General features: G+C 71.0%; 4 protein-coding genes across 5 annotated transcripts; all 4 read left to right on the forward strand.

The window, feature by feature from the left end:
• Window positions 1-383: 383 nt before the first annotated feature.
• MAN2A2 (mannosidase alpha class 2A member 2) lies at window positions 384-7,581 on the forward strand. Its single transcript, XM_088530607.1, is given in 23 exon segments — window positions 384-523; window positions 611-868; window positions 1,059-1,203; window positions 1,306-1,477; window positions 1,717-1,844; window positions 1,966-2,139; window positions 2,486-2,672; window positions 2,755-2,932; window positions 3,077-3,258; window positions 3,260-3,277; window positions 3,403-3,585; window positions 3,707-3,821; window positions 3,899-3,966; window positions 4,137-4,302; window positions 4,545-4,781; window positions 4,875-4,997; window positions 5,079-5,193; window positions 5,389-5,522; window positions 5,638-5,779; window positions 5,944-6,077; window positions 6,675-6,869; window positions 6,938-7,048; window positions 7,358-7,581. Coding segments are annotated over 23 exon segments (3,450 nt in total). The 5' UTR covers window positions 384-391; the 3' UTR covers window positions 7,511-7,581.
• A 1,742-nt stretch (window positions 7,582-9,323) lies between these two features.
• LOC148596350 (protein shisa-like-1) lies at window positions 9,324-10,054 on the forward strand. Its single transcript, XM_088535798.1, has 3 exons — window positions 9,324-9,348; window positions 9,526-9,739; window positions 9,817-10,054. The coding sequence occupies exons 1-3, from the start codon at window positions 9,324-9,326 to the stop codon at window positions 10,052-10,054; spliced, it is 477 nt and encodes a 158-aa protein (XP_088391924.1).
• A 1,048-nt stretch (window positions 10,055-11,102) lies between these two features.
• Window positions 11,103-17,551, forward strand: UNC45A (unc-45 myosin chaperone A). Of its 2 annotated transcripts, XM_088530704.1 has the most exons (20): window positions 11,103-11,151; window positions 11,840-11,998; window positions 12,102-12,138; window positions 12,237-12,412; window positions 12,510-12,602; window positions 12,855-13,022; window positions 13,289-13,457; window positions 13,636-13,806; window positions 13,951-14,122; window positions 14,368-14,668; window positions 14,843-14,937; window positions 15,010-15,151; window positions 15,298-15,438; window positions 15,649-15,776; window positions 15,984-16,050; window positions 16,207-16,320; window positions 16,637-16,752; window positions 16,874-16,991; window positions 17,062-17,217; window positions 17,291-17,551. In XM_088530704.1, exons 1-20 carry the CDS (start codon window positions 11,140-11,142, stop codon window positions 17,549-17,551), a joined length of 2,796 nt encoding a protein of 931 aa, XP_088386830.1. In that variant the 5' UTR covers window positions 11,103-11,139. The 2 variants fall into 2 exon arrangements, with proteins under 2 accessions (XP_088386830.1, XP_088386900.1); XM_088530774.1 differs by lacking the exon at window positions 15,298-15,438.
• Window positions 17,552-17,908: 357 nt separating this feature from the next.
• RCCD1 (RCC1 domain containing 1) lies at window positions 17,909-20,575 on the forward strand. Its single transcript, XM_088530868.1, has 7 exons — window positions 17,909-18,072; window positions 18,404-18,776; window positions 19,518-19,639; window positions 19,713-19,817; window positions 19,885-20,037; window positions 20,160-20,189; window positions 20,430-20,575. Exons 1-7 carry the CDS (start codon window positions 17,916-17,918, stop codon window positions 20,570-20,572), a joined length of 1,083 nt encoding a protein of 360 aa, XP_088386994.1. The 5' UTR covers window positions 17,909-17,915; the 3' UTR covers window positions 20,573-20,575.
• Window positions 20,576-21,358: the final 783 nt, after the last annotated feature.

The raw sequence follows: 21,358 nt of genomic DNA on the forward strand, positions 1-21,358 counted from the left end.
TGCGCGAGGACAGGGTCCCGTGGCCATGGGGACATGGTGCCACCATGTGTGCCCATGCAGCACCTGGCACCCCTGCGCGAGGACAGGGTCCCCTGGCCATGGGGACATGGTGCCGCCACATGTGCCCATGCAGGACCTGGCACCACGGTGCAAGGATGGGATCCCTGGCCATGGGGACACAGTGCCGCCGCGTGTGCCCATGCAGGACCTGGCACCACGGCACAAGGACAGGGTCCCGTGGCCATGGGGACATGGTGCCACTGCGTGTGGCCTCACAGGACCTGGTGCCGCTGCACGAGGCCGAGGGGTTGTGGCAGGCGCTGGCCTGGCAGCAGTGGGCCCATCAGCGCCGTCCTCTCCCGCATGGCAGGTCTGTCCCCACGGCCCCGGGATGAAGCTGAAGAAGCAGGTGACGGTGTGTGGAGCTGCCATCTTCTGCGTGGCCGTCTTCTCCCTCTACCTGATGCTGGACCGGGTGCAGCCCGACCCCGCGCGCCACCAGAGCGGAGGCAACTTCCCGCGGGTGAGGCAGGGCCGGGGGCGGCAGGCGGCGGGGCCGTCCGGGCCGGCCCGCGCTCACCGCCCTGCGTGTGACCCTGTGCGTGAGCAGAGCCAGATCTCGGTGCTGCAGAACCGCATCGAGCAGCTGGAGCAGCTGCTGGAGGAGAACCATGAGATCATCAGCCACATCAAGGACTCGGTGCTGGAGCTCACGGCCCACGCGGAGGGGCAGCCGCCGCTGCCCCCGCAGAACCCCCCGAACGGCTCCTGGGTGCTGCCCGCCGAGAGCCGCCCGAGCTTCCTCTCCGTCTCGCCGCAGGACTGCCAGTTTGCCCTGGGGGGCAAGGGACAGAGCCCGGACGTGCAGGTGCGAGGCCAAAACCTTGACCTGGGGCGGGTGCCGGGGCAGGGGGCCCTCCGGGTCCCGGCTCTGCTGAGCTGGGAGGGGCTGCCGGGTGCTAGTGCGGCTGGACCGGGGTGTCCACGAGGTCGGCTCTGCACGTCCTGGGTCCCTCGTGCCCGTGTCTGTCCCGCTGAGCCCCGTCCCTGCGTCGCAGATGCTGGCCGTGTACTCCCTGCTGCCCTTCGACAACCAGGATGGCGGCGTGTGGAAGCAGGGCTTCGACATCACCTATGAGCCCGGCGAGTGGGACGCCGAGCCCCTGCAGGTGTTCGTGGTGCCGCACTCCCACAACGACCCCGGTGAGCTGGCGGGGACCGCGGGGCAGCCGCTGTGCGCCGCGCCGCACGGCAGCCTGGACGGCGCCGGGTCCCGCTCGGTGACGGCTCCGTGTGTGCTGGCAGGTTGGATCAAGACCTTTGACAAGTACTACTACGACCAGACGCAGCACATCCTCAACAGCATGGTGCTGAAGATGCAGGAGGACCCGCGCCGGCGCTTCATCTGGTCCGAGATCTCCTTCTTCTCCAAGTGGTGGGACAATATCAGTGCGCAGAAGCGGGCTGCCGTGCGCAGGTAGGGCTGCCCGCCCGCGCCTGGCGCTCTGCGCGGCGTCTGCTCGCGCAGGGCCCTGCTCGAGGCGCGCGGTGCGAGCCAGGCCGGGCTGCGCTGGTGCCAGGGACGCGCTGAGCGGGGCTGCAGGGAGCTGCGCTGCCCCTCCACGCGGATGGGCTCTGCTCACACCCGGCCGCGTGCTCTGGGGTCTGGCTGGGGCTCACCCGACCTCTTCGTGTCTCCCGTGTGTCCCCTTGAAGGCTGGTTGGGAATGGGCAGCTGGAGATGGTGACGGGTGGCTGGGTGATGCCCGACGAGGCCAATTCCCACTACTTTGCCATGATCGACCAGCTGATCGAGGGGCACCAGTGGCTGGAGAAGAACATCGGTGAGCGCGGGTTGGATGCAGGGCGGGAGGAGCAGCGCCCGGGCTGATGCGCCGGTCCCTGGCACGAGCCCCCGTGCAACCGGGCCTGGTGCTCGGCCCTGAGCGGTGTCTGTGTCCCCAGGCGTGACGCCCCGGTCGGGCTGGGCCATCGACCCCTTTGGCCACAGCTCCACCATGCCCTACCTGCTGAAGCGCTCCAACCTGACGGGCATGCTCATCCAGCGCGTGCACTACGCCATCAAGAAGCACTTTGCTGCCACCCAGAACTTGGAGTTCATGTGGAGACAGACGTGGGGTGAGGGCCGTCGCGGGTGTGACTGCAGGGAGGGGACCTGCCAGGGACCTGAGGTGGCAGCAAAGCTGTGGTCTCCTTCCTGAGTGCCAGGAGGCCATGAGTCTGCCTGGGAGATGGCCCTGAAGTGTTTGTGCCCTGGGGACAACCCCGGGCTGTCTGCCCAGCAGGGCCAGTGCCTGGCCCTGCAATGAGGCTGTTTCTGTGCTCTCTGAGCACCGAACAGGCTGCGTGCCAGCTCTGCTGGTCCCGGCGGCCGCCCCGCTCCCGTGCGCCTCGTGCCCAGTTCCTGCCAGGGGACAGGCAGGGCAGAGCCATCTTCAGTGCTCACCTGTCCTTGGTCCTGCAGACCCGGACTCCAGCACCGACATCTTCTGCCACATGATGCCCTTCTACAGCTACGATGTGCCCCACACCTGCGGGCCGGACCCCAAGATCTGCTGCCAGTTTGACTTCAAACGCCTGCCAGGTGGCCGCATCAATTGCCCGTGGAAGGTGCCTCCTCGAGCCATCACCGATGCCAACGTGGCCGAGCGGTGAGTGCTTGGAGGGCAGGCGGCCCTGAGCCCCCGTCCTGCCTGCGGCCTCATCCCGGGCCCCCGTTGCTCCTCACGGCAGGGCCCAGCTCCTGCTGGACCAGTACCGCAAGAAGTCCAAGCTGTATCGCAGCAAAGTGCTGCTGGTGCCCCTGGGCGACGACTTCCGCTACGACAAGCCCCAGGAATGGGACGCCCAGTTCCTCAACTACCAGCGCATCTTTGACTTCCTCAACGCGCAGCCCAACCTCCATGTGCAGGTACCTGCAGGGGCTGGAGGGAGCAGATCTTCATGAGCAAAGCTGCCCCATGGCCACGTCTGAGCCTGGAGGCTGCCTGGGCAGCCCTGGGAGGGAAGGTGCGAGACGCGGAGGCCCCTCGCGATGCTCCGGGCTCTCCTGCAGGCGCAATTCGGGACACTCTCCGACTACTTTGATGCCCTGTACAAGAAGGTGGGCATCGTGCCGGGGATGAAGCCACCGGGGTTCCCAGTGCTCACCGGGGATTTCTTCTCGTATGCGGACCGGGAGGATCACTACTGGACAGGCTACTACACCTCCCGGCCCTTCTACAAGAGCCTGGACCGTGCTGGAGGCTCATCTCCGGTGAGGGCAGCCCCGTGCCCGGGCAGGGGTGCGCGGGGCAGGGGCTGTCCTGGCGCGAGCCCCGTCCCTGCGGCGCTGGGGACCCCCGAAGGCCGCGGAGCCCTCGGTGACGGTGCCCTGCGCAGGGGGGCCGAGGTCCTGTTCAGCCTGGCGCTCGCCCACGCGCGCCGCGCCGGCGCGGACCGCAGCTACCCGCTGTCCGACTACGCCTTGCTGAGCAACGCCCGCCGCAACCTGGGGCTCTTCCAGCACCACGACGCCATCACCGGCACCGCCAAGGAGGCTGTGGTGGTCGACTACGGAGTGCGGTACGTGCGGGCAGCGGCGCGGCCGCGGGGCCGGCACTGCTGGCTGCGGGGACCGGTGTGCCCCTCTCCCAGGGCGCGGCAGGGAGGATGGACCGAGGGACCCGCTCTGCCCTGTGCCCAGGCTGCTGCACTCCCTCACGAACCTCAAGCGCGTCATCATCAACGCTGCGCACTACCTGGTGCTGGGGGACAAGGACGCCTACCGCCACGAGCCCGCTGCGCCCTTCCTGAGCACGGTGAGCGGAGCCGCCCGCCCTGCGCCCTGCCGGGGCCGGCGCCGCGGCCGCCCGCCCTGACGCGCTGCCCTCCCCAGGACGACACGCGCCCCAACCAGGACTCGCTGCCCGAGAGGACGGTGCTCAAGCTGGACACGTCGCCCCGGTAGGGGCTGCGCGCGTCCCAGCGGCAGGGCCGGGTGGCGGCGAGGGGCGGGTGGCGGCGTGAAGGAGCTTTGCAGGAGCTGCGGGGCTGCGGGTGGCTGCGGACACGGGGCCGTGGGTGCACGCGTGGGGCGCCACGGGCGGCTCTCCCTCTCGGCGGCCTCCCCGCAGGTTCGTGGTGGTGTTCAACCCGCTGGAGCAGGAGCGCCTGAGCGTCGTGCCCATCCTGGTGAACTCCCCGCGCGTGCGCGTGCTCTCCGAGGAGGGGCAGCCCCTGCCTGCCCAGCTCAGCGCCTGCTGGGGCTCTGCCACCGACATGGAGCCCGACGTCTATCAGGTAGGGGGGCTGCGGCGCCCCACTGCACCCCTTCCCTCCCGGCCCCGCAGCCGCACGTGCGGCCTCCCCGTCCTCGCGCGCTGCCCCCGAGCACCCCTGCAGCAGCGAGTGTCCCTGCGCCCGCCCGCAGTGCCCGCTGCTCCCAGCCCCACGACACCCAGTGCCCCCCAGGGTCCTCGACCCGCCGCTGCCCCGTGGCCCCCTTCCCGCAGGGCGTTTGCCCAGGTCCTCGCTGTCCGCAGGTCTCCGTCCTGGCGCGCCTGCCCGCGCTGGGCCTGCGTGTGCTGCAGCTGCACAAGGTGTCGGACGGCCGCGCCACGCTCAAGTCCTCCGTGCGCCTCTACCTGCACGGCCGGGACCTGCCTGTGCGCAAGCACGAGGCCTTTCCCGTGCACGTCCTCCCGGCCGGCGCCGACGACTTCTGCCTGGAGAACCAGCAGCTCCGGGCCTGCTTCTCGGGGCAGTCCGGCCTGCTGCAGGTGAGCGCGGGCAGCCGCAGGAGGGGAGTGCGGCGCGATGCGGCGCTGCCCGTGCAGGACGCCCGCAGCGCCGCGCTGGCTTGTGCCCGGCAGAGCATCCGCCGCGCTGGGGAGGAGCACGAGCAGAGGGTGAGCAGCGAGTTCCTCGTCTACGGCACCAGGGCCTCCAAGGACAAGAGCGGAGCCTACCTCTTCCTGCCCGACGGTGAAGCAAAGGTCTGGGGGCCGGGTCCCGGCGCGCGGCCGCGGGGCAGTCCTGGAGGCGTCAGCCCCAGCACAGCCCTCCTGTCCCCGCAGCCCTACGCCCCCAAGGACGCCCCCGTGGTGCGGGTGACGGAGGGACCCTTCTTCTCCGAGGTGGCCAGCTACTACCAGCACGTGCAGACGGTGGTGCGGCTGTACAACGTGGCAGGTGCGCGGGCGCCAGGCCGAGCTCTCAGCTCCTGCACAGGGCGGGTGGCAGTGCCTCTGTGCGGGTGTTGGGGACAGCAAGTTCATGAGGGTTTCCAGGTCTGGAGGCAGCACATCCACACGGGAGGATGTCGCCGGCCCAGGGAGCGCTGGGCGATGCTGCCCATGGGATCCAGCCCCTTGTGTCTGCCCGCAGGGGTGGAGGGCCTGTCCCTGGATGTGTCCTGCCTGGTGGACATCCGTGACCATGTCAACAAGGAGCTGGCCCTGCGCTTCAGCACTGACATTGAGAGCGATGACACCTTCTTCACAGACCTCAATGGCTTCCAGGTGTGCTGACAGCCCGGGGAGGGAGGGTGGCTGCCCACACTGGGGACAGACGGTCTGTCCCCAGCACCCGGCATTGCTGCAGCTCCTTCCAGCCCCGTCTCCCTTCCCTTGGCAGATCCAGCCCCGCAGGTACCTGCGGAAGCTGCCGCTGCAGGCCAACTTCTACCCCATGCCAGCCATGGCCTACATCCAGGACGCGCAGAGCCGCCTGACGCTGCACACAGCGCAGGCGCTGGGGGTGTCCAGCCTGGGCAGTGGTGAGCCGGCCTCGGCGGGACGCGGCGGGACGAGCCCGGCGCCATCCCCGGGCCCGGGGACGCGGTGGCTCTCGGTGGGGGACGCGGGAGAGGAGGGGCCCCCCCGCCTGTCCGGGGCGCTGGGGGCTCCGTCCCGCTCCAGCGCTGAGGCCGGCTCTGCACAGGCCAGCTGGAGGTGATCCTGGACCGGCGCCTCATGCAGGATGACAACCGGGGCCTGGGCCAGGGCCTGAAGGACAACAAGAGGACCTGCAACCGGTTCCGCCTGCTCCTGGAGCGCCGCAGCACCGCCAACAAGGTGTGCAGCGGGGAGGCCGGCACGGCGCGCTGGAGGGGGGATGTCTGCAGGGAGCGACTGGACGGGCTCCCCGTCCCGCCAGCGCGGCCGTGGGGCTGCGCCGCGCCGCGCGGGGCTGGAGCGGGTCCGTCCCGCGCACGGCGGGGGAGCCGCCCTCGTAATCGCCGTGTTCTTGTCCCGCTGCCTCGTGGCTCGCGACGCATGCACCATTTCACCCACTCAGAGCTCCAGCTTCTTTTCCAAACTGGCCTCCGTGTTTAAAGCCTTGGGCTTCCCTGGCGCCAGGACTGGCAGCCCAGAGGTAACGGCCGGCCTGGCCCTGCTGTTTCTCCCCGTCTCGTGCACTAGCTGCTGGTGACTGGTGACTAGTGACTAGTCTAGCGAGGGCCTGTAGCATAGTCGGAGCGTAGCTGAGCCCGGGGCCCTGCGGCTGCCCAGGAGCCCCTCGGCTGTGGGGCAGTGCGTGGGGAGGGTGTCTCGGGGTGCGTGGGGAGCCCCGCGCTGGCTCTGCTGCCCTGAGCGCTGCTGGAGCGGGTTGAGGTGCGGGAGCCCCGCAGGGCCCAGGCGCTGTCTGGCTCTTACCCCTCACCCCGGCAGGTTCAGGACGGCCGACCCGTGAGCTTCCCCTCGCTGCTGAGCCACTTCACCTCCATGCACCTCAACGCCCAGGTGCTGGTCATGCCGGTGGCCCAGGAGAAGCCGCCCCCGGCCGCCCTGCGCTCCTTCGTGCCGCTCGCCAGCGCCCTGCCCTGCGACTTCCACCTCCTCAACCTGCGCACGCTGCAGGCCGAGGTGAGCAGGGCCCTGGGCGCTCGGGGGTCTCGTGCTCGCGCTCCCCCTCACGCCTCTGCCCCCGGCAGGATGACACGCAGCCCTCTGCGGAGGCCGCCCTGATCCTGCACCGCAAGGGCTTCGACTGCAGCCTGGAGGCCAAGAACCTGGGCTTCAACTGCACCACCAGCCAGGGCAAGGTAGGCGTGGGCAGGACAGCCTGGCTGCTGCCCGCACGAGCCCGCGGCGGGTCTGCCTGCCCGGCCACGCGCGGCCGGGATGGGGCTGGAGGGCCCCAGACTCCCCAGCGCTGGCTGCTGCCCAGCTAAAGGTCCCGTACTGCAGCACAACCAACTCTGCCCTGCTCTCCAGGGCTCTGGAGCCCTGCACAGACCCAGCAAACCCACGGGCAGGGCAGGGACGGGGCCGGAGCAGCGGGTGCCCTGGGCGCGCTGAGGCCGTGCGGCCGGGCCGGGGCCGCACTCACCCTCCTGCTCTTCTCTGCGCAGCTGGCCCTGGGCAGCCTGTTCCAGGGGCTGGAGCTGAGCTCCCTGCAGCCCACCTCCCTGACCTTGATGTACCCGCTGGGCACGGCCCCCAACAGCACCACCGTCCGCCTGGAGCCCATGGAAATCGCCACCTTCCGCATCCGCCTGGGGTAGCGTCTCCCGCTGCGGGAGAGGAGCAGAGTGGCCACACGGCGAGGGAGAGCGGCCGAGCCCGGCAGCCCCCGCGCTGCCCTCAGGGCCGGGCCCGGGCCCCGGCCCAGCGCGCCGGCCGGGCAGGACGAGCCCAACCTCCAGGGGCTGCTGCCTTCTTATTTATTAGTCCCGTGTTCAGATAGGTTTCAGACAGTGAACTGGTAGAGCAGGGCTGCGCAGGCTGCTGGACACGGCCCGAGCACCCGCGGCAGAGACGGCCCCGCTGCTGCGGCCGGGCCGGGCTCGGGGCCGCGCGCAGGGCCCGGCGGGGAGGCGCGCGGCTGCCCCGCGGCTGCATGGCTGCCGGGGGGAGATGCCCCCGTGCCGGGGGCCGGGCCCCCGCCGCGCAGCACAGGAGCCTGGCAGGTCCGGGGCGAGCTGGAGACGGAGCCGCGCTGAGCTCGCCCGGAGCTTGTAGGAAACATGAGGCAGTTTCCGAGCGCCCTGTTCCGTGTGTGGTTTGTGCTCGTGCAGGGCTCATGGGGCGCCCTGGGGGCGGGCGGCACCCACGGCTGCCCTGGGCGCTGCAGGGAGGGCAGAGCGGGGCTCCTGCTCCCCTGCAGCCGCCTGCAGAGCCCACGCGGGGCCGGGCCGTGCGTGGGGCTGGACGCGGGGGTGAGGGCGCTGCCGTGGGGGACAGGATGCGCCAGGCCTGCGGCGGGGGCAGCGGCAGCGCCGGTTGCTGCGCCGGGAGCCGCGTCGCCAGGAGCAGCCTCGCGGTTACCGTGGGGAGCTGCCGCTTTTCACCAGCTCCCCTGGGACTAATCACTGCAGCAGGGGCCCCAGGTGCCGCTCAGGAAGGGCAGAGCCAGGAGACTGTCCTGGGGTTGGGGAGCAAGGCAGGGTGCACGGCCAGGGATGGTGCTTGTGGGCCTGGTGCACCGGGACACGGGCAGAGCTGGGCCTGGTGCACCGGGACACGGGGCCGAGCTGAGCATGGTGCATCAGGACAGGAGCAGAGCCGAACACAGTGCACAGGGCTGTGGTTGGTGGGCGCAGACACGGAGCACCGGCCCCTGCGCGGCCCAGCGCGTGTGCGAGCCTGCGGGGGCCTGCGCTGGCCCAGCCGTGCCGGGGAGGCGGCAGCCCGTGTGCGGCGGCCGCCTGGGCCGATGCTGCCCGGCCCCTGCGCAGGCCCATTACTGCAACGAGCAGCTCCAGCCTCCCGCTAATGGAGCGGCTGGCGGGGGGCCAGGCTGCTCAGCACGGAGGCCAGTGCCTGCCTGGCCACACGGCCCCCACGCCGGCTATCAATGCAGCCCGCCGGTGGCCCTTGGCCCTGCAGCCCCATGGTAGCTGCTGGGGACAGAGAGGGCAGTCCCCAGCTGGGTGACAAGAGGCTGAGACCCCCAGGAGGGTGACAGGACCTGGCACCCCATGGCCCCACCGTGGGGCTGGGGACGGCGCCTCTGTCCTGCCTGGGCCCGGAGGAGCTCATTATCGATGCTCCCGCCTCTGGTCCCTGCGGAGCGGGGCAGTAAGTGCAGGAAGCTCTAATGGCTCCGGGAAGCTCATGATGGGCCAGTGATGGAGGCAGCGGCAGGAAGGGCTGCGGTTTCGCCTCCGACAGCGCCGAGGCTGCCGCTGCCCCCGCTACAACCAGGAAGATGCTGAGCAGGGTCCTGCTGGGGCTGCTCCTCTGCATGGCCTTGGGCCCCAGGCTCCCGAGTGCAGGTAGGGACCTGATACTAGCTCCGGGCTCAGGATGGCCCCACCGGACAGCTGGGGTCTGCCCTGGCAGGCAGGTCCCAGGTGGGGACAGCGCTGGGGAGCCATGGGCTGCGTGTGCCAGCAGGGTGGTGGGACAGGGATGTGGGGGGACAAGGGCACGGGGCTGTCCGTGCAGAGCAGCCAGCTGCCTGCTGCTGTGGCCCCTGGCTGCATAGGGGCATCAGGCCAGTGGCACCGGGCATGGGGAGGGGGGTACCGGGCAGCTCCGGGCGGTCCCATTTCGCCCCTTGATTTGTCCCCCGCAGCCGCCATCCGCAACCCGCATCTCTGCGAGGGCTACGCGGGCCCCAGCGGGCGCTACCACCCCGGCTTCCAGTGCCCGCGGCTCAGCGACCCGCCCGGGCACCGCTACTGCTGCCGGCCCGGCCCCGGCGCCCTCAAGTCCTGCTGCGGCCGCCCGGCCTGGGAGGCGCCGCCCGGGGGAAACGGCACCGGGCCGCCAGCCCCCGCGCTGCTCCGGTGAGCCCGGCCCGGAGCCCCGGGAGCCCCGGGAGCCCCGAGCCCCCGCACTGCGCCCTAACCGCTTCCTCGCACAGGAACCCGCTGGCGCTGCCCGTCGTGGGGCTCTACGGCCTCCTGGTCGTGCTGCTCATGGCCATCGACCTCCTGCACTTCCACCGGCGGCAGCGCTGCCGCCTCGGCCGCCTCCTGCCCCGCGCCCGCCCCGCACGGCGCCCGCCCCGCTCCCGCTCCCGCCCGGCCCGCGGCGCGCGACCCCCGGCACCGCGCGGCGCCCCCGCACCGGCGCCCGCGGACCCCCGCGCCGAGGGCTGAGCCCCCCGGGCCCCCCGGACCCTCGCGCCGAGCCCCCCCCGCCCGCCGTCTCTCCGGCACCGGGGACAGCGCCGGTCCCCGCGTCGCGGCCATAAAGGCGGCGCAGCCCCCTCCGCTCTGCTCTGTCCTTGCGGCGGGGGCACCGGGCAGGGCTGGGAGGGGATCCTGTCTGTGTCCCCCCCAGGAGGCTCCGGGGCGGGTGGGCACGGGGGGATACGTGGGGGAGGCAGTGGGGCACGTGCAGGAGCACCCAGGGGGGAGGTGAGGGCGCCCGGGTCACCGGGACACACGTGGGGCAGACGAGGGACAAGGGGGCACACAGGGCGCAGGGGTGACAGCGGCACCTTGCAGTGCACTGAGAGCGTCCACGTGGGCGGGGGGCACCCACGGGCGCGCACGGGGTGCAGTGGGGCCACCCATGGCCGTCCCCGGCGGTGCAGGGGGGCAGCCGGGGTTCAGTGGGACACAGGGCGCGGGGACAAGGGGAGCACACGGGGTGCGATGCAGACACCCACGGAGGGGCAGCGGGGACAGTGCGGGAACACGGAGGAGCAGCAGGAGCACCCGGGGCTGCAATGGAGGCTCCGGGGGGCAACGGGGACACCCTGTGGGTCTGGGGGTGCAATGGGGACACCCTGTAGGTACGGGGGAGCAATACGGGCTCCGGGGGTGCAATGGGGACCCCGGGGCGAGCAATGGGGGTCCCGGGGGGGCAATGTGGACCCCGGGGGGGCAATGGGGACACCCTGTGGGTCCGGGGGTGCAATGGGGACCCCGGGGGGGGGCAATGGGGACCCCGGGGGGGGGCAATGGGATACCCTATGGGTCCGAGGGTGCAATGAGGGTCCCGGGAGGGCCATGCGGACACCCTGTGGGTCCGGGAGGGGGCACCCGCCGCGGTGCCGGGGGGCGGGGCCGGCACCGCTGCTCGCTCTGCGCACGCGCGCGGCCCCTCGGGCGCCCCCTGGGGGCGCGCGGCAGCCCCGCACGCAGCGCCCCGCCCCCGCGCGGCCTCGTCACGTGACGCGGGCGGCGGCGTTCCGCGTTCCCCGGGCGATCGGCGGTGACGTCACGGGCGCGGCGCGATGGAGGCGGCGGTGAGCGGGGCCGGGAGCGGGGCCGGGAGCGGGACATGGACACGGACACGGACACGGACACGGACACGGGAGACCGGGCCGGGAGCGGGAGACCGGGCCGCGAGCGGGACCGGGAGCGGGACATGGACACGGACACGGGAGACCGGGCCGGGAGCGGGACACGGGAGACCGGACGGGATCGGGAGACCGGGCCGGGAGCGGGACTGTGAGGGGGACATGGGGCCGGGGGTGGGGCCGGGATCGGAACACCGGGCTGGGATCGGGATCGGGAGGGGAGCCAGGAACGGGATATGGGGTCGAGAGCGGGGCCCGGACCAGGATCTGGAATAGAAGCAGGGCCAGGATCGGGATCGGGACACCGGGCCGGGATCACGGCCGGGGCCGGAGCGGGAGGTGGCGCCGCGGCAGCTGCGCGGGGGGTGCGAGGCCCCGTCCGGGGTCCCTCCCGGAGCCGGTCCGGCCCGTCCGCAGCCCGGTCCTGGGGCAGCCGCCGGGGCCTCTCCTGGGGGTCTGTCCTGTCCCGTCCACAGGGAGCTGGGGCGATGGGCCCATCCCGGGGGCCTGTCCCGTCCCCATCGCCAGGTCCCGTCCCAGCCCGTCCCGGGCTCGTTGCGGGTGGCCGTGTCCTGCCCCGGCTCCCCGCGGCCGCTCGCGCGTGGCCGCGGTCGCAGCGCTGCCGCTCCCGCAGGTGACGGCGGAGCAGCTGCGCGCGCAGGGCAACGCGCTGTTCCAGGCCGGGGAGCACGGCGCGGCGCTGGCCGCCTACACGCGGGCGCTGCGGCTGTGCGCGGGCGCCGCGGAGCGCGCCGTGCTGCACCGCAACCGCGCCGCCTGCCACCTGAAGCTGGTGAGAGCGGCTGTGCGGGGACCGGCCCGTCCGGACGGGCGGGCGGGATGAGCCGGTGTCTGCCGGGGCAGCGCCGCCCCTCTCACCGCGCCTGTCTCTGCAGGAGGACTATGCCAAGGCAGAGGCGGACGCGTCTAAAGGTACTGGCAGGGCCCAAAGGTACTGGCAGGGCCCGGCTGGCGTCGGTGCTGCTGGGGCGGTGCCGGGGGCCCGGTGACACGTCTGTGCTCGCGCGCAGCCATCGAGGCCGACGGCCGCGACGTGAAGGCGCTGTTCCGCCGCAGCCAGGCGCTGCAGAAGCTGGGCCGCCTGGACCAGGCTGTCAGTGACTTGCAGAGGTGCGTGAGCCTGGAGCCCAGGAACAAGGCCTTCCAGGAGGCCCTGCGCGCCCTGGGCAGCAGCGTGCACGAGAAGGTGAGCGGGGAGGACGCGGGGCCGCGGCCGTGCAGCGCTGCGGGCGGCTCCGTGCAGGGAAGCGGCCGGGGCTGAGCGGCTCTTTCTGGCCTCTCAGATGAAGACCATGTCCTGCACGGACTCCAAGGTGGACCAGATGTTTCAGATCTTGCTGGATCCTGAAGAAAAAGATGCGGACAAGCAGCAGAAGGTCTGAACTCTCAGGATCAGGGCGGAGTGAGATGCGGATGGAGAGCAGGGAGGGGAGGAATTACCTCTGCTGGCCCAGCTCTGCTGGCTGAACTGTGCTGCGAGGGCTGGGGTGAACGGGGGTGCTCGTGGCTGCCCTTGTGGGCTGGCAGGCTCCGGTGGCTGAGGTGCCCTGCTCCCAGCAGGCTCCATTTGGCAGCCGATTTGCCCCAGTCTGTGGGCCAGTGGCCCAGGCATGGCTCTGTTCTCCCAGGCTGCGCAGAACCTCATTGTGCTGGCACGGGAGGAGGCCGGAGCAGAGAAAATCTTCCAGAGCGATGGTGTGCGGCTGCTCACGCAGCTCCTGGACACGGCCAAGGCCGACATGATGCTGGCAGCCCTGCGCACGCTGGTGGGGTTGTGCTCCGGGCACCGCTCACGGGTAGGTCGCGGCTCCGGTTCTGCTGCCCGAGGGGCCTGGCGCAGGGGGACGGACACGTGGGTTTCGGTGAGGCGCCGGGCACGGGAGCGCTCCTGGCCTCACCGGGGCCTCCCTGCAGCCCCGCTGAGCAGCGGAGCCCTCGGCTCTCCCGCTCCAGCTCCCAGCTTGTGGGAGCCGTGGTGTGACGGGGGGCCCATCAGGGGATGTGCTGGGGAGTGCCAAGGCTCCCCCAAGTCTCCAGCAGGCAGCTCTGCTTGCACTTGCAGACCACGGCCATCCTGGCAGAGCTGGGTGCCCCCCGTCTCTCGGCAGTGCTGGGTGTGGAGCACGAGCAGGTCTCCCTGGCCGCCTGCAACCTGCTGCAGGTGATGTTCGATTCCCTGAAGGAAGGGATGCAGAAGGACTTCCGAGGAAAGGAGGACGCGGTGGTGCTGGGTGAGTGTCTGCCTGCCCTCGGTGGCAGTGGGGAGCCTGGGGGTTCTGCTCCCCAGCGCTGAACCAGGGGCTCAGGTTCATGTGGCCTTGAGACACCTGGGATGCGCTGTGGCAGCCATGCCAGGAGGGCATGTGGCACCAGCCGGGGCACTGACTGCCGGCACTGTCCCTTTGGAAGATTCCTCCAAGGATCTGAAGCTGCTGCTCAAGGACCTTCTGGAGCTGCTAGCCCTGGAAGGGGCCTCTGCGCACGGGCGGGATAACGCCCTCAACCTGCTCATCAAGGTGGTGCCCAGGAAGTCACCAAAGGAGACCAACAACAGCCTGAGCCTCTGGGTGATCGACCAGGGTGAGTGAGGCACAGCCTGAGCCTGCAGTGTCCCCCTGGGATCCCTTGCTTTGGGGGTGACATGTGTTTGGCTCTGTGGGTGCCAGGGTCCTGGGCACCCCCTTTGGCTCCTTATGTGGGCGTCTGACCTGCGGGTCCTCCTAGGCCTGAAGAAGATCCTGGAGGTTGGAAGCACGGTGTGTGGGGCTCAGGACAGCCTGCCCGTGACAGAGAACAGCCGGATGAGCGCCTCGGTGCTGCTGAGCAAGCTCTACAGCGACCTGAAATGCGACGCCGAGAGGGAGAACTTCCACCACTTGTGCGAGGACTACGTGAAGTGAGCCGGGTCTCCCTGGGGTGGGAAGGGTTTTCTGAAGCCCGCAGAGGCTCAGAGGGCTCTGAGCGCCCTGCCGTGTGCAGCACACGCTGCCGCTCCAGGAAGCAGCAGCACCTCTGTCCCCAGCCCCTCCTGCAGAGCCCCCAGGGCCCTGCCGCGCTGGGGACCCAGCTGGGCAGGGCTGCCTGTGCCTGGAGGCTGTGGACAGGGTCAGTCCTATCTCTTCTGCTGTCCTTGCCCTGCAGGAGCTGGTTCACGGGGCACGAGCTGGCTGGAAAGCTGCGGGCCATCCAGGCAGTGTCGTGCCTGCTGCAGGGTCCCTCGGAGGCCGGGAACAGGGTGCTGGAGCTGGAGGGGATCATGGACTGCGTGCTGTCCCTCTGCGCCTCCGTGTGCGAGGCGCACCAGCTGGTAGCGGTGGAGGCGCTGATCCACGCCGCCGACAAGGCCAAGCGAGCCTCCTTCATCACGGCCAACGGGGTCAGCCTGCTCAAGGAGATCTACAAGCACAGCGAGAGGGACAGCATCCGCATCCGGGCGCTCGTGGTGAGTGCGGCGCGGCAGGACGGGGAGCAGCAGCTGGGCTGGGTGCTGCTGGGTCAGGCTGTGACTGCAAGGCCTGCAGGACCCCAGCGCGGCCTGTTCCCTGGTTGTGGGGCTGTCGCAAGCACTGTGGTGACTGTAGCTGTTCCTGCTCTGACACCCTGCTCCTGCCTGCAGGGTCTCTGCAAGCTGGGGTCTGCTGGAGGCACCGACTTCAGCATGAAGCAGTTTGCCGAGGGCTCCACCATGAAGCTGGCCAAGCAGTGCCGCAAGTGAGGGCTGCGGGGGCCTGGGGGGCCAGGGCAGGCGCTGTGCGGTGCCAGCTCACTGCCACCCTCTGCCAGGTGGCTGTGTAACGAGACCATCGACGCGGGCACGCGGCGCTGGGCTGTGGAGGGCCTGGCCTACCTCACTTTCGATGCGGATGTCAAGGAGGAGTTTGTAGAGGACAAGGCAGCGATGCAGGCCATGTTCCAGCTGGCCAAGGTGAGCGTGGCAGGGCCACACAGGGGCCGGCACACCGAGTGGCCAAGGGCACGGCAGGGCTGCTGCCCCACGGCGCTGGGCAGGCTCCAGCAGCTGCTTGTCCTGCGAGTGCCGTGGATGTGACGAGCGCCCCGTCGTCCCCGCAGTCGGAGGACAGGAGCGTGCTCTATGCGGTAGCCTCCACGCTAGTGAACTGCACCAACAGCTACGACTACGAGGAGCCAGACCCCCAGATGCTGGAGCTGGCCAAGTACGCCAAGCAGCACATCCCCGAGCAGCACCCCAAGGTGAGGCGGCACGGGCAGCTCTCGGAGGGGCTGGGGAGCCGAGGCCTTGAAGGAGACTGCAGGGGTGGGACAGAGCATGGTGTCCCTGGTAGGGACAGCGCGACAGGGTGAACAGTCTGGGGGCCTTCAGTGGGAGGTCGGGACCTTCCAGGGGTGGCCGTGGGGCTGGGTTCAGGGTCTGGAGCGAGTGGGGACCCTGTCTCGGGGCAGGACAAGCCGGACTTCGTGAAGCGGCGGGTGCGGAAGCTGCTGGCAGCGGGGGTGGTGTCGGCTCTCGCCTGCATGGTGAAGAGCGAGAGCCCAGCGCTCAGCAGCTCCTGCCGGGAGCTCATCTCCAGGTAGGGCCGGCGCGGTGGCACGCGGGCGCCGCGGCTGGCGTCTCGCCTGCACGCCTGGGCTTCTGCGGCGGGGTGGGGAATCCTTTCTGGACGTGGAAAGGGATTTGGTGCACCGCAAAGCAGCGGGGCCTGGGGCCGGTGTGCAGGTGGGACGCACGGTCCCCGCCGGGGCAGCTCCCTGGCTCCAGCCGTCCCGTGTTGCCGCAGGGTGTTCCTGGCGCTGGTGCAGGAGGCGGAGGAGCGGGGCGGCGTGGTGGCGCAGGGCGGAGGCAAGGTGAGCTGCAGCCCCGCGCGCAGGGGGACGCAGGGCAGGGCCGGGGCTGCCGCCCTGGCTGCTGCTGCTCTGGGGTCGTGGCCCCAGCTGGGCTGCCTCGTGCCCAAGAGCCAGGCGAGCCGCGGTCTGACCTGGCTGCCGCCCCTCTGGCTCCAGGCTCTCATCCCGCTGTCCCTGGAGGGCACGGAAGTGGGGCAGACCAAGGCTGCCCAGGCGCTGGCCAAGATCACCATCACCTCCAACCCCGAGATGGCCTTTCCGGGCGAGCGGGTGAGTGCAGCGCCGCGGGCTGGCAGGGGCCAGTCCCACCATGGGGACAGCAGCTGGGAAAGGGCTGGTGCAAGGACTCGGCACCCTCGTGCGCACGAGCTGCTGCTCGGGACCTGCTGCAGCGTGTGGGTGTCTGCGCCCGGACAGCGTCGCTCTGAGCGGGGGCTGCCCAGGCGGGGGCTGCGCGGCCTCTGTGTGCAGGAGCTGGGGCCGAACGGGCTTCGGCTCCTCCTCACCTCTCTGGAAGGAGCTTGGGTGTGTGCAGAGTCCTTGCCGCCCCATTCGGGGTGCAAACCCTCTGCTGTTCTCTCCACAGATCTACGAGGTGGTCCGGCCCCTTGTGAGCCTTCTGCACCTTCAGCGCACTGGCCTGGAGAACTTTGAGGGTCTGATGGCCTTAACCAACCTGGCCGGCATCAGCGAGCGGCTGCGGTAGGGGCAGGGGCAGCTGCAGCGCGGGGCTGGGGACCATCCCCTCTGGCCTGGGGGTGCTGCCCTGGTCAGAGGTGGTGCTGGGGCAACCCTGGGCTGGGATGGCTCGTGTGTCCTGCAGGCAGAAAATCCTGAAGGAGAAGGCTGTGCCCATGATCGAGGGCTACATGTTTGAGGAGCACGAGCTGATCCGCCTGGCTGCGACCGAGTGCATGTGCAACATGGCCATGAGCACGGAGGTGAGGGAGCCTGGCCATGGGGCGCCGGGGCCGGCCCGGGCCCCCCGCTGCAGCCCCCTCCTCGCCGCAGGTGCAGGAGCTGTTCCTGGCCGAGGACAGCGACCGCCTGAAGCTGATGGTGCTGTACAGCGGCGAGGAGGACGAGAAGCTGCGGCGCGCGGCCTCGGGGACGTTGGCCATGCTCACGGCGCTGCACCCCGCCATCTGCAAGAGGATCCCGCAGGTGGTGAGTGCGCGGGGGGCCGGGGCCCCGCGGGGCAGCCCGGCCGTGCCGGCTCAGGCGGCCTCGCTCCCCGCAGACCTCGCACTGGCTGGAGATCCTGCAGGCGCTGCTGCTGAGCCCCAGCGCGGAGCTGCAGCACCGCGGCGCCGTGGTCGTCATGAACATGATGGCAGCGGCGCGGGAGGTGGCGGAGCAGCTCATCGCCAGCGAGATGCTGGAGATCCTCTCCGTGCTCGCCAAGGAGCAGGACAAGCCGCGCGTGGCCCAGGCGGCCAAGGAGAGCCTGGCGCAGGCCGTGGCCTACGGCCTCATCAAGCCCAACCCCAGCCAGGAGTGAGGCCGCGCGGCGGCGTGGCTGCTCTGCACCGCTCTGCACCGACCACTGCACGCGCTGCTCGGGGCTGCGGCCCCCACGGCACGGACTGGCTCACGCCGCACACCGGGGCCGCCCCCGGACCGGGACCGGGACCGCGCGGGGCCCCCGCGCCTCCCCGGGGAGGTCGGGGCTGCGGGTCCATCACCGTGTGCCTTAACCGGGGGCGGGCAGGCGGCCCGCGGTCCCCGCACTAAAGCTGCTCTCGAACCGGCTGCCCCGACTCTCTGTGCGCGTCGGCACCGCCCAGTGGGGCGGAACGGGGCGGAGCGGGGCGGAACGGGGCGGGACGGGGCGGGACGGAGCCGCCCGGAGCGGCGGAGCCGCCATGGCCGCCCCGCGCCGCGCGTGGCTCGTGTTCGGCTTCAGCGCCGAGGAGGCGGCGGGCGGCCCCGAACCGGCACCGGGACCGCGCCGCCTGCCCGCGGGCCCCGAGGGCATCCGCCGCGTGTGGCCGGCCTGGAGCTACGTGGTCCTGGAGACCGGTGAGCGCCGCCCGCGCCCCGCGCCACCCCCGTGTCCCCGGGGCTGTCCCGCTCATCGCGGTGTCCGCGGGTCCCGGCTCTGCCCTGTCCCCGTTTCCTCCCGGGGCTCTTCCCGCTGACCGCGGTGCCGGCGCTGCCCGCCCGGTGCCCGCTCCCGTCCTGTGTCCTACGGTTTCCGTGTCCCTGGTGTCGCTCTCTCCCCTCCGTCCGGTGCTGCCCCCGCCTCGGTGTCCCAAGATCCGGGTGCCCCGCTCGCCCCCCTCCTTCCCCCGCGCCGCGGCTCCCCCGCGGGGTTCCGGCTCCGCCGTGACCGGTGCCGGTGCCGGTGCAGGGGCGGGCGCGCTGGAGGTGCGCGGCGGGGCGCGCTCGGCGCCGCTGCCGCGGGGCTGCCGCGAGGCGCTGCCGTCCGAGACGCACGTGCTGCTGCGGCGGGAGGCGGCGGCCGAGGCCTGGCCGCGGGCGGCCGCGCTGCGCGGGGAGCTGCGGGGGGCCCCGGCCTGGCGGCGGCCGCTGCCCCCGGGCCCCGGCCCCGACGCGGACCCGGAGCCGCCGCTGCCGCTGCTGCCCGGCGGCTTCGCGGCGCCCCGGCCGCCCTTCTTCGCGCCGCTGCCGCCCGCGCTGCGCGCGCGGCGCCTGGCGCTGGGACACGAGCACGCGCTGGCGCTGGGCGCCCACGGCGAGACCTACGCGTGGGGCGGCGGCAGGTGAGAGCGGGGCCGGGGCGGGGATGGGGGCAGGCGGCGGGCACAGGGGAGCGCAGAGGGGCTGTGGCGGGCAGAGGGGTCAATGAAGGGGCCGTGGGGCTGCTATGGGGAGCGGGGGGGGGGGGGGGGGGGTATAGGGGAGGATGGAGGGGGCAGCATGGCCAGAGAGCACCATGTGTTGGGGGGAGAATGGAGGGAAAGGGGGGGGGGGACAGAAGGGTGCCTGGAGCCCTTATGGAGGATGGTGCGGGTGAATTGGGGGCTATAGGGGACACAGAGGGGTTATGGGGGCCGCAGGGGGCATATAGGGGATGCACTGGAGGTGAAGGGGGACTGTGGGAGGCTGCAAGAAAGATATAGAGGACACAGAGGGGCTATGGATGGGCAAGAGGGGACACAGGAGATATAGTGGGCACAGGAGGGGAGGGGGGGGACTATAGGAGGCAGAGGGAGGGTTGTAGCGAATGCATGAGGTGAAGGAGGGCTAAGGGAGGCTGGACAGGGATACAGGAGAGTTGAAGTGGGGCTGGGAGGCTGCAAGGAAGCTATAGGGGCTGCGGGGGGTGCTATAGAGGTGACCCTGCACACACGGGGCCGGACGAGGTGATCCCCGCAGGCCCTGTCTCACATGGGTGACACACTCTCTGCACGGGGGCTGGTGGCTCCCGCATCCCTGGTGCATTCCAGGACTTGGGCCCACGGTCCAGTCCGCGGGAGCCCCATGTCCCGCACTCCCCGCAGACACGGGCAGCTGGGCCACGGGGTGCTGGAACCGGAGCGGGAGCCGCGGCTGGTGGAGGCGCTGGCCGGGGTGCCCATGCGGGAGCTGGCGGCGGGCGGATGGCATTCGGCCAGCGTGAGCGGTGAGGGGCCCTGCGCGGAGCCGGCGCCGAGCGGTGCCTGCCCAGGCCCGCTGCTCACGCATTGGCCCCGCAGAGAGCGGAGACCTCTACGTGTGGGGCTGGAACGAGAGCGGGCAGCTCGCCCTGCCCTCCAAGGCGCTGGCGGAGGAGCGGGCGCACCGTGAGGCCGACGGCGCAGGTGAGGCCGCGGTGCCCGGGCGCAGGCAGAGCCGCCTGCGGCCCCCGCTGATCCCCCGGCCCTGCAGGCACCGCCGAGCGGCCGCCCCGGCAGGAGCAGCCGGATGATGACGGCGCCCAGTTCATCTCCATCCAGGCCTTCCCGGCGCTGCTGGATTTCCCGCAGGAGCGGGAGGTCAGCAAGGTCAGCTGTGGCTCCCGGCACACGGCCGCCGTCACCTGTGAGTGTCCACGGGGCCCGGCCCTGCCGCGCTCGGAGCCGCTCCGGGTTCCCCAGGGCTGTGGGCAGCAGCCCCGGAGCCGACGGCACTGGTGCGGCCTCAGCCCCCGTGTCTCTTCCCAGGGGACGGCGACCTCTACACCTGGGGCTGGGGTAAGTGGGGCCTGGACGGGGCCGCCGCGGGGCTGATGGGTTATGGTCCTGGGCACTTGCGGCAGGGGCAGGGATTCGTGTTCTATAACTAAGAATGATAAAGTTAAAAGAAACACTCGCGTATTTGCACTGGCCTCTGGCTGCAGCTCTTCGGCTGAGCCCAGCCCGGGGAGCGCTGCCGGCTGCGGCGCCGCTCTCGGAGCCGGGCACAGGAGGCAGCGCGTCCCGCTCGGGCTGCAGGTAAATACGGGCAGCTGGGCCACGCGGACACGGGCAGCTCGGACCAGCAGCGGCGCGTGGAGGCGCTGGCGGCGCAGGGGCTGCGCGCGGAGGACGTGGTGTGCGGGCCCTGGACCACCTACGTGTGCGTGCGGGAGCCCTGAGGCGGCCCCGCGCAGGGGACGGGGGACACGGGCTGGCGGCCCGGCCTCGAGGAGGGCGCCCGGCGGCTGAGGAGTCTTCAGCGAGGGAGAGGATGGAGCAGGGTGAAGCACTGCCCCAAGCGGAGCACGCGCTGCAGCCGGGGAGGCTGCACGGCTGAAAGACACGGCAGAATGGAATGAAATTCTTTATTAATTACAAAGGACTCTTTTTTAAAGCACAGATAGGGCAATGCTTGCAGAGCACAGCGGGCCAGGCCCGTGTCCACAAACAGCTCGGGGCCCAGGGCAGGGCTAAGGGCTGGAGAGCCGCCCCCTCCCCACACCGAGAGTTGCACCTATATACACAGATCCACATTATTCCCCTAAACATTTATATGTACAGAGCAAGGGGACAGAACTAGGACTAAGAGCAGTGGGGGCTGTAGTGATAACATGGTGCAAATTAGGCATGACAGACACGTACAACAGAATTTCATGAACCAAGGTGCACAGAGTGTCCCAGGGCTGCCCGCAGGGCCACAGGGGCCCGAATCCAGGCTGGAGGGAGGGGGTGATCCCACCTGGGGACAGTAACGCCTGCCAAAAACCCTGGGCCACCACGGCTCCCTCTGACAACGCAGGGTGCTTGGCCCTGGCCCGAGCATGATGGAAAATAACTACAGAAACAGAGAAAAGGGGCAAAGAGGCTGCAGGGCCAATGCGCCTCTGCCTCGGGCCTGTCTGTCCCCGAGCGGGCGCAGAAAGGCAGAGCCTGCCCCCCAGCCAGCACCCACTGAAGTGCTACCC

The sequence above is a fragment of the Tinamus guttatus genome, unplaced genomic scaffold (genome assembly GCF_059628265.1).
Source record: "Tinamus guttatus ecotype Peru unplaced genomic scaffold, ASM5962826v1 Tinamus_guttatus_pri_ptg000004l, whole genome shotgun sequence".
Lineage (NCBI taxonomy): Eukaryota > Metazoa > Chordata > Aves > Tinamiformes > Tinamidae > Tinamus > Tinamus guttatus.